General features: G+C 36.5%; 2 protein-coding genes across 2 annotated transcripts; both read left to right on the forward strand.

Moving 5' to 3' along the window:
• The first annotated feature begins 823 nt into the window (after window positions 1-823).
• Window positions 824-3,342, forward strand: LOC9317629 (UPF0503 protein At3g09070, chloroplastic). The gene has a single exon (XM_021029133.1). The coding sequence runs from the start codon at window positions 1,261-1,263 to the stop codon at window positions 3,124-3,126; it is 1,866 nt and encodes a 621-aa protein (XP_020884792.1). The 5' UTR covers window positions 824-1,260; the 3' UTR covers window positions 3,127-3,342.
• Window positions 3,343-6,596: 3,254 nt separating this feature from the next.
• On the forward strand, window positions 6,597-10,597 carry LOC9315793 (laccase-4). Its single transcript, XM_021029137.1, has 6 exons — window positions 6,597-7,000; window positions 7,673-7,824; window positions 7,905-8,149; window positions 8,474-8,602; window positions 8,691-9,614; window positions 10,247-10,597. Exons 1-6 carry the CDS (start codon window positions 6,908-6,910, stop codon window positions 10,375-10,377), a joined length of 1,674 nt encoding a protein of 557 aa, XP_020884796.1. The 5' UTR covers window positions 6,597-6,907; the 3' UTR covers window positions 10,378-10,597.
• The last annotated feature ends 494 nt before the right edge of the window (window positions 10,598-11,091 follow it).

The following is an 11,091-nucleotide window of genomic DNA, read 5'->3' on the forward strand; positions in this document are numbered from 1 at the left end:
ATGTCATTATTTTCATACAATCACAAACAACAAACTAACACATATAATCCAAGTAAAGATATATAATTGTTGCACTGAAGTTCCCTGTTTTCTACAAGACCCATATATGCATACATGAAGCTAGCATTAGAGCATGATTAACAATGATATCTTAAAAATGGTTCTTAGAAGTATTAAAGTAATAATATGACATGTGGTTGGTTCTTAAAGTTAGTTTTGGGTCTTAGCTAAGCCACTTTTCTTAGTTTTGGGTCTTAGCTAAGCCATATTTCTTACTTAAGAACTCTTTAAGATACCCTTGTTAATGGTGGTCTTACCATGCCAAGGTAGGATCCGAAAACACATATTTACAATCTCGTTAACGTACTTTTTGACCAGCCCCCATTTAACCAGAAATCGACTATATATATGTATATGATCAAACTAACTATTGTTTTTATTTTTTGGAACACATTATGATCAAACTAACTAGTCCATGGCTTTAGTATAAATTGATATGTCAATCCGAATCATGGAAAAATAGTAAAAACATGCATAAAACAAAGATGAAAGAAGGTTCACGCGTACGAATGAGAATCTATTTCTCTACAATAAGTAGCCAAAACACAAAGATTGGTGTCACTTTGACTTTGGACATTCGTATTCACATTTAAACTCGAATAAAAATGTTTTTAGTAATGACAAAATCGATCATAAATGATGAGTTTTGGTTCCAGCTATGTCGAATCCATAAATTTGAATATACATACGTTAGCTTAAAAGTTCAAAAAAAAAAAAAAAAAAAGACAAGATGTGTGAAAACTCAAAATATGAGTAGACAAACAAATGGCTTGTCCCTTCAAGTTGGTGAAAAAAAACAAAGATGGTCTTTGGTTTTTAACTTCATAGGTAGCGATAGTAGAAGTAAAACTTAGGGGTGTAACAGTCATTTAACAAGCGAGAGCCCCTAGACTTTTTTTTTGCTTACTCTGTCTGCAGTAGTAGTAGTCTTGTAGTACGACTCACTGCTAAAGTTACAACGGAACTAGCTATAAGGAAATTTCAAAAAGTGACCCCTCATATTTTATCTTTTTTCTAATTTCACCCCTTTCTTTTATAAACTCACTAATCGCCCCTCTCTATTTTCTCTTTCCTTTGTCACTATCCGTTGAGAACCCAAACGGCTCTCTCTTCTCTGACTTTCTCTCTCGAGATCGGTCGACATTTTTCTCTGAAGCTCTCTTCTATCTTTACGAATCCCGATATGAGCCACGGGTGGTTATGGTTATGAATAATCCTGCAAACAACAACCCAGTTGCAGCGTTGTCAGCCGTAGCTTTAGCTCCGCCGCCACATCCGCCGCAGCCTCACCGTCCTTCTACCTCCTGTGATCGTCACCCGGACGAAAGATTCACCGGATTTTGCCCTTCTTGTCTCTTCGACCGTCTCTCTGTTCTAGACATCACCGGAAAGAACACCGTCGCGTCTTCTTCTAGGAAACCACCGTCGTCTTCCGCTGCTCTTAAAGCAATCTTCAAGCCCTCTTCCTCCTCCGGGTCGTTGTTCCCGGAACTTCGGAGGACGAAATCGTTTTCGGCGACAAAGGCTGAAGCTTTTTCTTTGGGTGCGTTTGAGCCACAGAGAAGATCCTGTGATGTTAGGGTTAGGAACACTCTCTGGTCTCTGTTTCACGAAGACGCCGAGCATAATTCTCAAACCAAAGAGGGTTTATCAGTAAATTGCAGTGAGGTTGATCTCGAACGCATCAATTCCATTGTAAAGTCGCCTGTTTTCGAGGAGGAAACTATAATTGAAAGTGAGCAAGACAACGAGAAAGACATAAATTTTGGGACTTTCAAGGAACCCAGAAGTGTAATCGACGAAATCGTTGAAGAAGAAGAGGAGGAAGAAGAAATTGAAGAAGAGGAGACGAAGAAAGTTGAGGACTTTCAAATGGAAATTAATCCTCAGACGACGAAGAAGACGAACAGAGACTTCAAAGAGATTGCAGGGAGTTTCTGGTCAGCGGCATCAGTATTCAGCAAGAAATTGCAGAAATGGCGACAAAAGCAGAAGCTTAAGAAGCATAGAACGGGCGCCGGATCCGCTGCGTTACCGGTGGAGAAGTCAATTGGGAGACAGCTTAGGGACACTCAATCTGAAATCGCTGAGTATGGTTACGGACGGAGATCGTGTGATACAGATCCAAGATTCTCAATCGACGCCGGAAGATTCTCGCTTGACGCCGGTAGGGTTTCGGTGGACGACCCTCGTTACTCTTTTGAGGAGCCACGAGCTTCTTGGGATGGATATTTGATCGGAAGAACGGCTGCTCCGCCGCGAATGCCGTCGATGTTATCGGTTGTGGAAGATTCTCCGGTTCGTAATCATGTTTTCAGGTCAGATACTCAGATTCCGGTGGAAAAGCCACCACCAGTACCAGGACGTGTAAATGAGGAGATTGTTCCTGGTGGATCTGCACAGACCCGAGAGTACTACTTAGACTCATCTTCACGACGGAGGAAGAGCCTTGACCGTTCTAGCTCCACTAGGAAGATATCAGCCTCTGTCATGGCTGAAATTGATGAACTAAAACTGACTCAAGACAGAGAGGCTAAAGACTTGATTTCACATTCGCATTCACATTCGAATTCACTGAGAGACGATTGTTGCTCAGTTGAGAACAACTACGAGATGGGTGTTAGAGAAAATGTAGGGACTATAGAATGCAACAAGAAGAGGACGAAGAAATCTCGATGGAGTTGGAACATATTCGGGCTGCTTCATTGGAAAAACGGGAACAAATACGAAGAAGAAGAAGAACGAAGAAGTGGTGTGGATAGAACGTTTTCGCGATCGTGGAATGTAGAATCGAGAAACGGGTTTGATCCGAAGATGATTAGGAGCAATAGTAGTGTGAGTTGGAGAAGTTCCGGTACCACTGGAGGAGGGTATCAACGGAATAGTGTGGATGGATACATTAGTGGGAAGAAGAAAGTTAGTAAGGCTGAGAATGGAATGCTCAAGTTTTACTTGACACCGGGTAAAGGAAGGCGAAGAGGAAGCGGCAATTCGGCCGCACCGACAAACCGGCCAGTACCGGGTTCTCAACCGTTTGGTAGTAGAAATGTTATGAACTTTTACTGACAACATTGTAATGAGCTCGAATCTTCTTTTTAGATGTAGTTGGAATAAGTGTGATGATGAAGTTGCATTGACAAAAAATGTTCAAAGATTTTTTTTTTTTTTTTGGGTTCAATCTGATTCTTGTATGGGGATTTGATTGCTCAAATTTAGAAACTTGTAGTTCAAAGTGTTAATCAATCTTCTTTGGTCATGAATGTATACATAATTTTGAGTTGATTTAATTTTTCTTACTAGTATATATGAGATTTGAAATGTTTGCTAAATCAGGAGCAACTCCTGGACAAAAGAAGGTTCGATTTTCAACTAATCAAAGAATATGAGCATCCGAAATTTTCGCATAGCGCTTCACTTTGATAAACTTATAACTAAACCTTTTACGTTTTACCTTCATAGATTAATTAATTTGAAATCAAAGTCAAAATGTTCAAATTTTTTTTATAAAAGGCTTTGTCAGTAGTTTAGTATAATAAGCAAAATAAAATAAAATTGTATATCACAAATCATCATATACAACTAAAATGCATTACTTTTTGTTGGATTATTCATTTCAAAGACTTGGACACTTTGTTGTCAAGCTCAAGCGACAACAGAAACAAAAGATAAATATTGGGCCCGTGGAAGATGTTAGAGACAAGAAACTAACAAAAAAGACATGTTAAGGAGACAAGAAGAGCCCGTGTGAGCATACGACTCCAAAAATGATTTGAGGTCATAGGTAAACAATAACTCTCTTGGGCCTTTTGTTAAGGAAAACAAATTAAATCATACTCTTTGATATGAGGAAAAAAAAAATTAAAAATTAAAACTAGACACTGGCCATGAGCTTGGAGATCTTTGTCAAACTCAAGCGAGAGATTATGATCCCTACTGGTTAATCTAAAACTTTCCCTTTTCTCACAAAATCTAGAGATAATTTACGAAAAATCCACACCAAAAAAAGAAGAAGCAAAATCAACTGCAAAATATTCCGATAGTTTAGTTTACGTCAGGCCCGGCTTGATATTTTAGTTCTGAAAGCCCATAAGAGTTTTAGTTAGCCCAGCTCACACTAACAAGTAGCAAACTAAAGTCAACCTTTTCAGTCCAAGCTGATGAGAATACAATTATACACATTCTTATAAATACAAAACAAAAATTAAAAAGTTTTGATGAGAACAGTCGATATTTCCAGGATTCCAAATTGTTACGTTGTTGTCTTTTGGACTTTAGTGTCACTTAAAACGAAGTGTTACTTTCAAAGACTGTTGAGAAAATGACAATAACAAATTAACTACAAATTGGAAGTGATTGACATTTTACCCAATTTTAACCATGACCGCTCAGCAAATCATCTGTCGGCTTAAGTGGCTAACTGGGACATCTCCGTACGGCAAACATACTTATTAGCCAATTTGACCAGAAATGTATAAAAACTGTTTATATGGTGTGTGACCTAAACGGTGTCGTCCAAGTGACACGCATTTTGTATGTAGCCTTAGCTTTGAAACAAACCCAAAGAGGCTGTCTTTGTTGGGTCATTGTTTACAACGACATGAAAGCCATTTCTCAACTTATTCTACTGTCTTAGTTTCTAAGCATTCTAATCTCCACCTCACTTCACACAGCTTCTAAGACACTTTTGACAATACGTATGTGACCATTGCATCCACTATCCATATACCATATATAATAACATATTAATCTATATACATAATTTTATTTTTATATGATAAATTTACAAATATATCAAAAAATGTGTTATAAAGTTGTTGGAGAAAAAGTTTACTATAAGGTCTCGTTCGTATTCTTACCCTAGTTTTCATTGGACTGTTAAAATTTGTTATGTTCGTTTGGTATGACTAAAGGAACATCTACATGCATGCCAAATAATTAAAGCGACCACATTAGGATGTTTGATCCAGTTTTGGTTCGAAATTAATTTGGGGTTATTTTGTGATGTAGAAGAATAAACTTGAAACTGTAATACGTTCAATCTAATTTGATTTCTATTGAAATTCAATCTAGTTTGGTAAAATGAGTTTAATATTACAATGTTAATACCCATTGCCAAAAACTAAAATACTCAAATAATTAAGTGTGAAGCAGAAGGGGAAAATGTTATGTATACCCCAAGGAATTAAGATGTGTGATCTTAAAATAGACATTTCGGCCATCTATGGAAAGAAATGTCAAAAAGTTTTGTGGTCGTCTTAAATACTACTTAGAGTTCAGACGTATACGTCTCACCAAAGTAAAACACATACTCTATCTTAAGTTTATCTCATTTCACAATTCCAAATTTCGCGTTTGACAACACTTTAAGTCTACATTATCCATAGAGCATATAATTTAAAGATCATGAACCTTCTCATGAATGTATAAGACAAATCAAGCCTATGAAATTTATCAAGTAATTTGATATGTATGTAATAAATCTTTGATGCAATATCTTATGAATATTATCTACATTTGAACAAAAAACAAGAGTTATTATTATTATTATTATCATATATACATTAGTCAACTTTAACTTAAGAACACTAATCATTCTTCGCAAAGTATACACATAAATAGTAGTTGATGTCTGAAGTACGTAGATACTTTTACGAACTATATTTACATTAACTTTTAATTAGTGTTGAGTATGGAAATTGACATATAAACCTTTTGCAGTTGGTTTAATGTTATCGAAAAGATTAAAAATAATTTGAACATCAAATTCCAGCTATCGAAAAGAGAAATCAGACAAGTATAAAAATGCTATAAATCCAGATTTTTAACTAAGGCTTTTTACTTAATTATGTATAGCAAATCGGTACAATACTTGTTACATATGCTATGTGTATATACATAGTTACATACTAACTAAAGAAAACAATCTGATTTCAATGATACCGTATATCTAACCTTTCATTCAAATCCAAGGGAACATGACTTGACTTCTTCTGTTTGAACTGACTCGATCCCTCAACCATCTATAGGCATAGAAGAGTTAGTGAAATCAAACTTGAAGTGAGGAAGTAAGCAGTTTAAGGACTCCATGACTACAGTTATATACAAAGTTGTGCATAAAGTACAAGTACTATATACTCAAAGTCAGATAATAACTTTAAATAAGTACAAACTAAATATATGCAGTACAATTATTGAGTATATATAAACGAGACTAGCGGGCATGGTTTATAGTTGTCCACCACGGTGTTATATCCCAACTGAAATTTGAAAATTTAAGTGTGTGAGTTGTTTCGCGACCAAAATATAAATAAAAAGTGTGTCAATTGTAGGCGGTAAAAAGGTAAATCAAGTGGAACTAGAAAAATAGTTGAATATCCTTTACTAAAATAAAGATGTCAATTCCTGTTTTAGTAATAAATAAATAAAACTTATTAGGTTTTATAAATTTTATCCAAAAGATTTCAAACATAAATTCGCATTAAGAACATGTCGTGTTTTGGTAATTAGTTAACAAGAAAAACACATGTTATTAAACAAAACAGAGTTTTGACTACTAATATGTTACGAAAAGAAAATTAAAGAAAAATGATTTTCTTGGGTTTGGTCAGGGAGATTGGTTGTGGTAAGAGTGGGAATCTTAATTACAAAGAATTGGATTTTGGGTCGACCTACCACCTAAAACGACGTCGCCTCCATCTCTGGTTTCCATATCTCTTTCTCCTCTTCCTTTATAAGCTTGCGTTGGCCAGTCGTTCATCTCAGAAACAGAGAGAAAAAGACTAAAAACACAGCTTAAGAAGAAGAAGAAGAAGAAGAAGAGATAGAGAGAGCGAGAAGAAAGAGAGAGATGGGGTATATGGTTTGGTTTCTATTTCTTATATCCTTCTTCTTTGTGTTCCCAGCTCCATCCGAGAGCATAATTCGCCATTACAAGTTTAACGTGAGTTTACATTTATCCACATTTCCATTTACATATGTTCATGTATATTTTGTATTTATATTATAATTATGTGACCAAGTAGTCACACCGATATCTTATGTTGATTGCTGCATGTGAAATGGTCGCAACTTATCCATATATATATATATACACCTACACAATCGATTTTGAGCCCCACAATCGAAATAAAACACACATCCGTAATCGACATTTATGCTAATTACATATTTACATGCGAATATAATTCATACATGCTTACGTAAAGAAACATCTATATAATTATTTTTTTGTGGCTTCATAGTGGAACATATGCAATTTTAGATTTCATGTAGGATATTTTAGAACTTAAAGTTACTGTAATATTTTTTTTATTTTGTATTATAGCCTTTACTTTGACAAATTACTTCAGATTTATGTACGTGTGGTATTTTTCACATTTTGAAAATGAATCTCATACTTGTTCAATCATTCAACGTAAAAGGGGTATATAATGTTTTTTTAACGTACATGTGAAACAACGAAGCATGTTTTTTTTCTTTTCTTGTTACAACTTACAATCAGGTAATGATTATGAGTAAAATTGGTCTCTCTTTTGTCTTATGTATCTTTCCCCCTTTTGCTTACCTTTGCAAAATAATTATTACTAATTTATTTGTGTCTGAAATTACGTAGGTTGTGATGAAGAACACAACAAGACTATGCTCAAGCAAGCCAATCGTGACCGTCAACGGTAGATATCCAGGTCCCACAATCTACGCACGAGAAGATGACACGTTGCTTATCAAAGTCGTTAATCACGTCAAGTACAACCTCTCCATCCACTGGTAAAGCTCCTACTTAGTCTTCGTGTGAATCATCATTAATAAGTTCACAAGTAAATTAATTGGTTACTTTGGACGATCAGGCACGGTGTGAGACAAGTGAGAACGGGATGGGCTGATGGGCCTGCTTACATAACTCAGTGCCCGATCCAGCCTGGTCAAGTCTACACATACAACTATACCTTGACTGGCCAACGAGGAACGCTCTGGTGGCATGCTCATATCCTCTGGCTCCGAGCAACGGTTTACGGTGCATTGGTCATCCTTCCCAAACGCGGTGTTCCCTATCCTTTCCCCAAACCCGACCATGAAAAAGTCATCGTTCTAGGTATCTCATCAATCATTATATTTTTAACCAAAGTTCAGATCCATTTAATTTTAATTTTTTCGTAGTTTGCGATTCACCAGTGTTAGTTGAACTATCCACAAGAATTCAAATTCCGATCGACCCGTTTAATTATACTGTATGTTACAAATTTCATATCAGAAGTGAGTTGGGATTTTGATCCACTCATTCATTACAACGTGATTTAGTTAAAAGCTCATAAAATTAGACACTAACACTATTATCTTAAGTTGCTATAAGTTTATTACATTTCATATATGTTAATTTGGCATGACTAATTATAATTAACGCTCATCCTAATTGTAGGTGAATGGTGGAAATCGGATACGGAAAACATCATTAACGAGGCGCTTAAGTCTGGATTAGCCCCTAATGTCTCGGACGCTCACATGATCAACGGACACCCAGGCCCTGTTAAAAATTGTCCATCTCAAGGTAACCAATCTCTCAATTTCTAATAGTTAATTTATATGATTAAAAAAAAAAAACTGATCATGAGCAAAACTTCTCTTTACATCCGAAGGTTACAAACTGTCGGTAGAGAATGGCAAAACCTATCTTCTACGACTAGTCAATGCTGCACTTAATGAAGAGCTCTTTTTCAAAGTCGCCGGCCATATTTTCACGGTGGTCGAAGTCGACGCGGTCTACGTTAAACCGTTTAAGACTGACACCGTCCTTATAGCCCCCGGTCAAACCACCAACGTCCTCCTAACCGCCTCAAAATCTGCCGGGAAATACCTTGTAACGGCTTCTCCTTTCATGGACGCCCCAATCGCAGTGGACAACGTAACCGCCACCGCAACTGTTCATTACTCCGGAACACTCTCCTCCTCCCCAACAATCCTCACCCTCCCTCCGCCGCAAAACGCTACTTCCATCGCCAACAACTTCACAAAGTCTCTTCGTAGTCTCAACTCCAAGAAGTACCCTGCCCTCGTCCCGACCACCATCGACCACCACCTCTTCTTCACCGTCGGTCTTGGGCTAAACGCATGCCCTACTTGCAAGGCCGGAAACGGAAGCCGTGTCGTGGCCAGCATCAACAATGTAACCTTCATTATGCCGAAAACCGCTTTGCTCCCAGCTCATTACTTCAACACAAGTGGAGTTTTCACGACGGATTTTCCTAAAAACCCACCACACGTTTTTAACTACAGCGGAGGATCAGTCACGAACATGGCCACAGAAACCGGCACCAGGCTATACAAGCTACCGTACAACGCCACGGTTCAGCTGGTCCTCCAAGATACTGGCGTCATATCGCCTGAGAACCATCCAGTGCATCTTCACGGTTTTAACTTTTTCGAAGTCGGTCGTGGATTAGGTAACTTCAACTCCACGAAAGACCCAAAAAACTTCAATTTGATCGATCCGGTTGAGAGGAACACAATCGGAGTTCCATCTGGTGGATGGGTCGTCATCAGATTCAGAGCAGATAATCCCGGTACGTAAACCTAATATTTGTTATAAAAAATAAGGTTAATCAAACTATTGTAACCTTGTTTTTTATTTTCTTTTTGCCAAGGTTACTCTATCTTTAGGAAATGCTTTTTGTAATACCGCACTTTCATTTTGAATGATATTTCCAAGCTTAGCAAAAAAATAAAAAGGTTAATCAACTAGTAGTTTAGTGGTTAATTAATCGCCATGCAAATTTAGGTCATAGATCAATATCTCTGCTAAAAAATATATATAAAAAATCACTTAGCAGCTACACAAGCTTTTGTTAGACCATGGGCAGTGGTAAAAGTGGGTGTGTGTGTTAGTGTTGTTTTATTAATAAAATAATGAGAGTTAGTAATAAAATAATGTAAAATTTTTTGTCTCACAATTAAATTCTACACCCGGTTGTAAACCTACACGCGGGTTTCGTTACTGACACAACTTTTGCAATAAAATCGGTTATTTTAATACTAAAATCCATGGTGCGATTGCACCGTTGATGTTGCTCTTAGTAGTGTATGACTAGACTTGCAATTAATCTCCATATTATTAAAGAAAACAAATAAAATCTTGTGGTAGTAAGTCAAATACTATTATAATAAAACTGATGGATTGATATGTTGGAAAATATAGGGGTTTGGTTCATGCATTGTCACTTGGAGGTACACACGACGTGGGGATTAAAGATGGCTTTCTTGGTGGAGAACGGCAAAGGACCCAATCAGTCGATTTTGCCGCCGCCTAAGGATCTTCCCAAGTGTTAAGTCCTGCAACTAAACAAGGCGACATATCAACATCACGCCACGTCCAAGAAGGCTAATGAGTGGTGAATTAATGCGTGGATTTGGTTAACAGATTGTATTTTTTTGAGCAAAGCAAAAGGTTCGATTTTTTTGCTCATGTCAAAAGTTTGAATAATGGAGAAAAAAAGAGCACTGTATTATAATAATTTTTTTTTATCATGATATTCAAATTCCATTCATATTTTATTATTGTCTCTCACACACCTCTTATATGGCCCATGAGTTTTAGTTTATTCTCTGGTCCAACAACTTTACTCTGCACACATTCACTTATTATATCGTCCTTAGATTCCTCGGGTTTAAAAAGATATGAGTTTTATGTTCTCACCACTTCAGAGTTTTTCCAACCATATACACTTATCTGGTTGCAAATTAGAAGCTAATTATGTTACACTGCCTCAATTTCGTTTATAAAAATGTTTTTATTTTTTTCGATTTTTATGCAACATTTGGATGTATAATAGATTAATAGCTAGTTGCGTCTATAATATTAATTTGTTTTTTTTTTTGGGACAAAATGCATTCATTAAAATCTTAAACCGGACCTGGTACAAGCTGTTTTCGAGAGAGTTTGTTATTGGTCGAAATTTTCTATCAAGCAAATGTAGAGATAAGTTAAAACATTTTTTAATCTCCACACATTCATCCGAAACATTTAATATAGCAAAACATAAA

Source organism: Arabidopsis lyrata (assembly GCF_000004255.2).
Source record: "Arabidopsis lyrata subsp. lyrata unplaced genomic scaffold ARALYscaffold_4, whole genome shotgun sequence".
NCBI classification, from domain to species: Eukaryota; Viridiplantae; Streptophyta; class Magnoliopsida; order Brassicales; family Brassicaceae; genus Arabidopsis; species Arabidopsis lyrata.

Excerpts from the sequence above, each read along its gene's own strand:
- LOC9317629 (XM_021029133.1), top strand. The coding sequence starts at position 1,261 with ATGGTTATGAATAATCCTGCAAACAACAACCCAGTTGCAGCGTTGTCA.
- LOC9315793 (XM_021029137.1), top strand. The coding sequence starts at position 6,908 with ATGGGGTATATGGTTTGGTTTCTATTTCTTATATCCTTCTTCTTTGTG. Across the intron at positions 8,603-8,690 it reads TAAAAATTGTCCATCTCAAG|GTTACAAACTGTCGGTAGAG; the intron begins GTAACCAATCTC and ends TTACATCCGAAG. Across the intron at positions 9,615-10,246 it reads ATTCAGAGCAGATAATCCCG|GGGTTTGGTTCATGCATTGT; the intron begins GTACGTAAACCT and ends TGGAAAATATAG.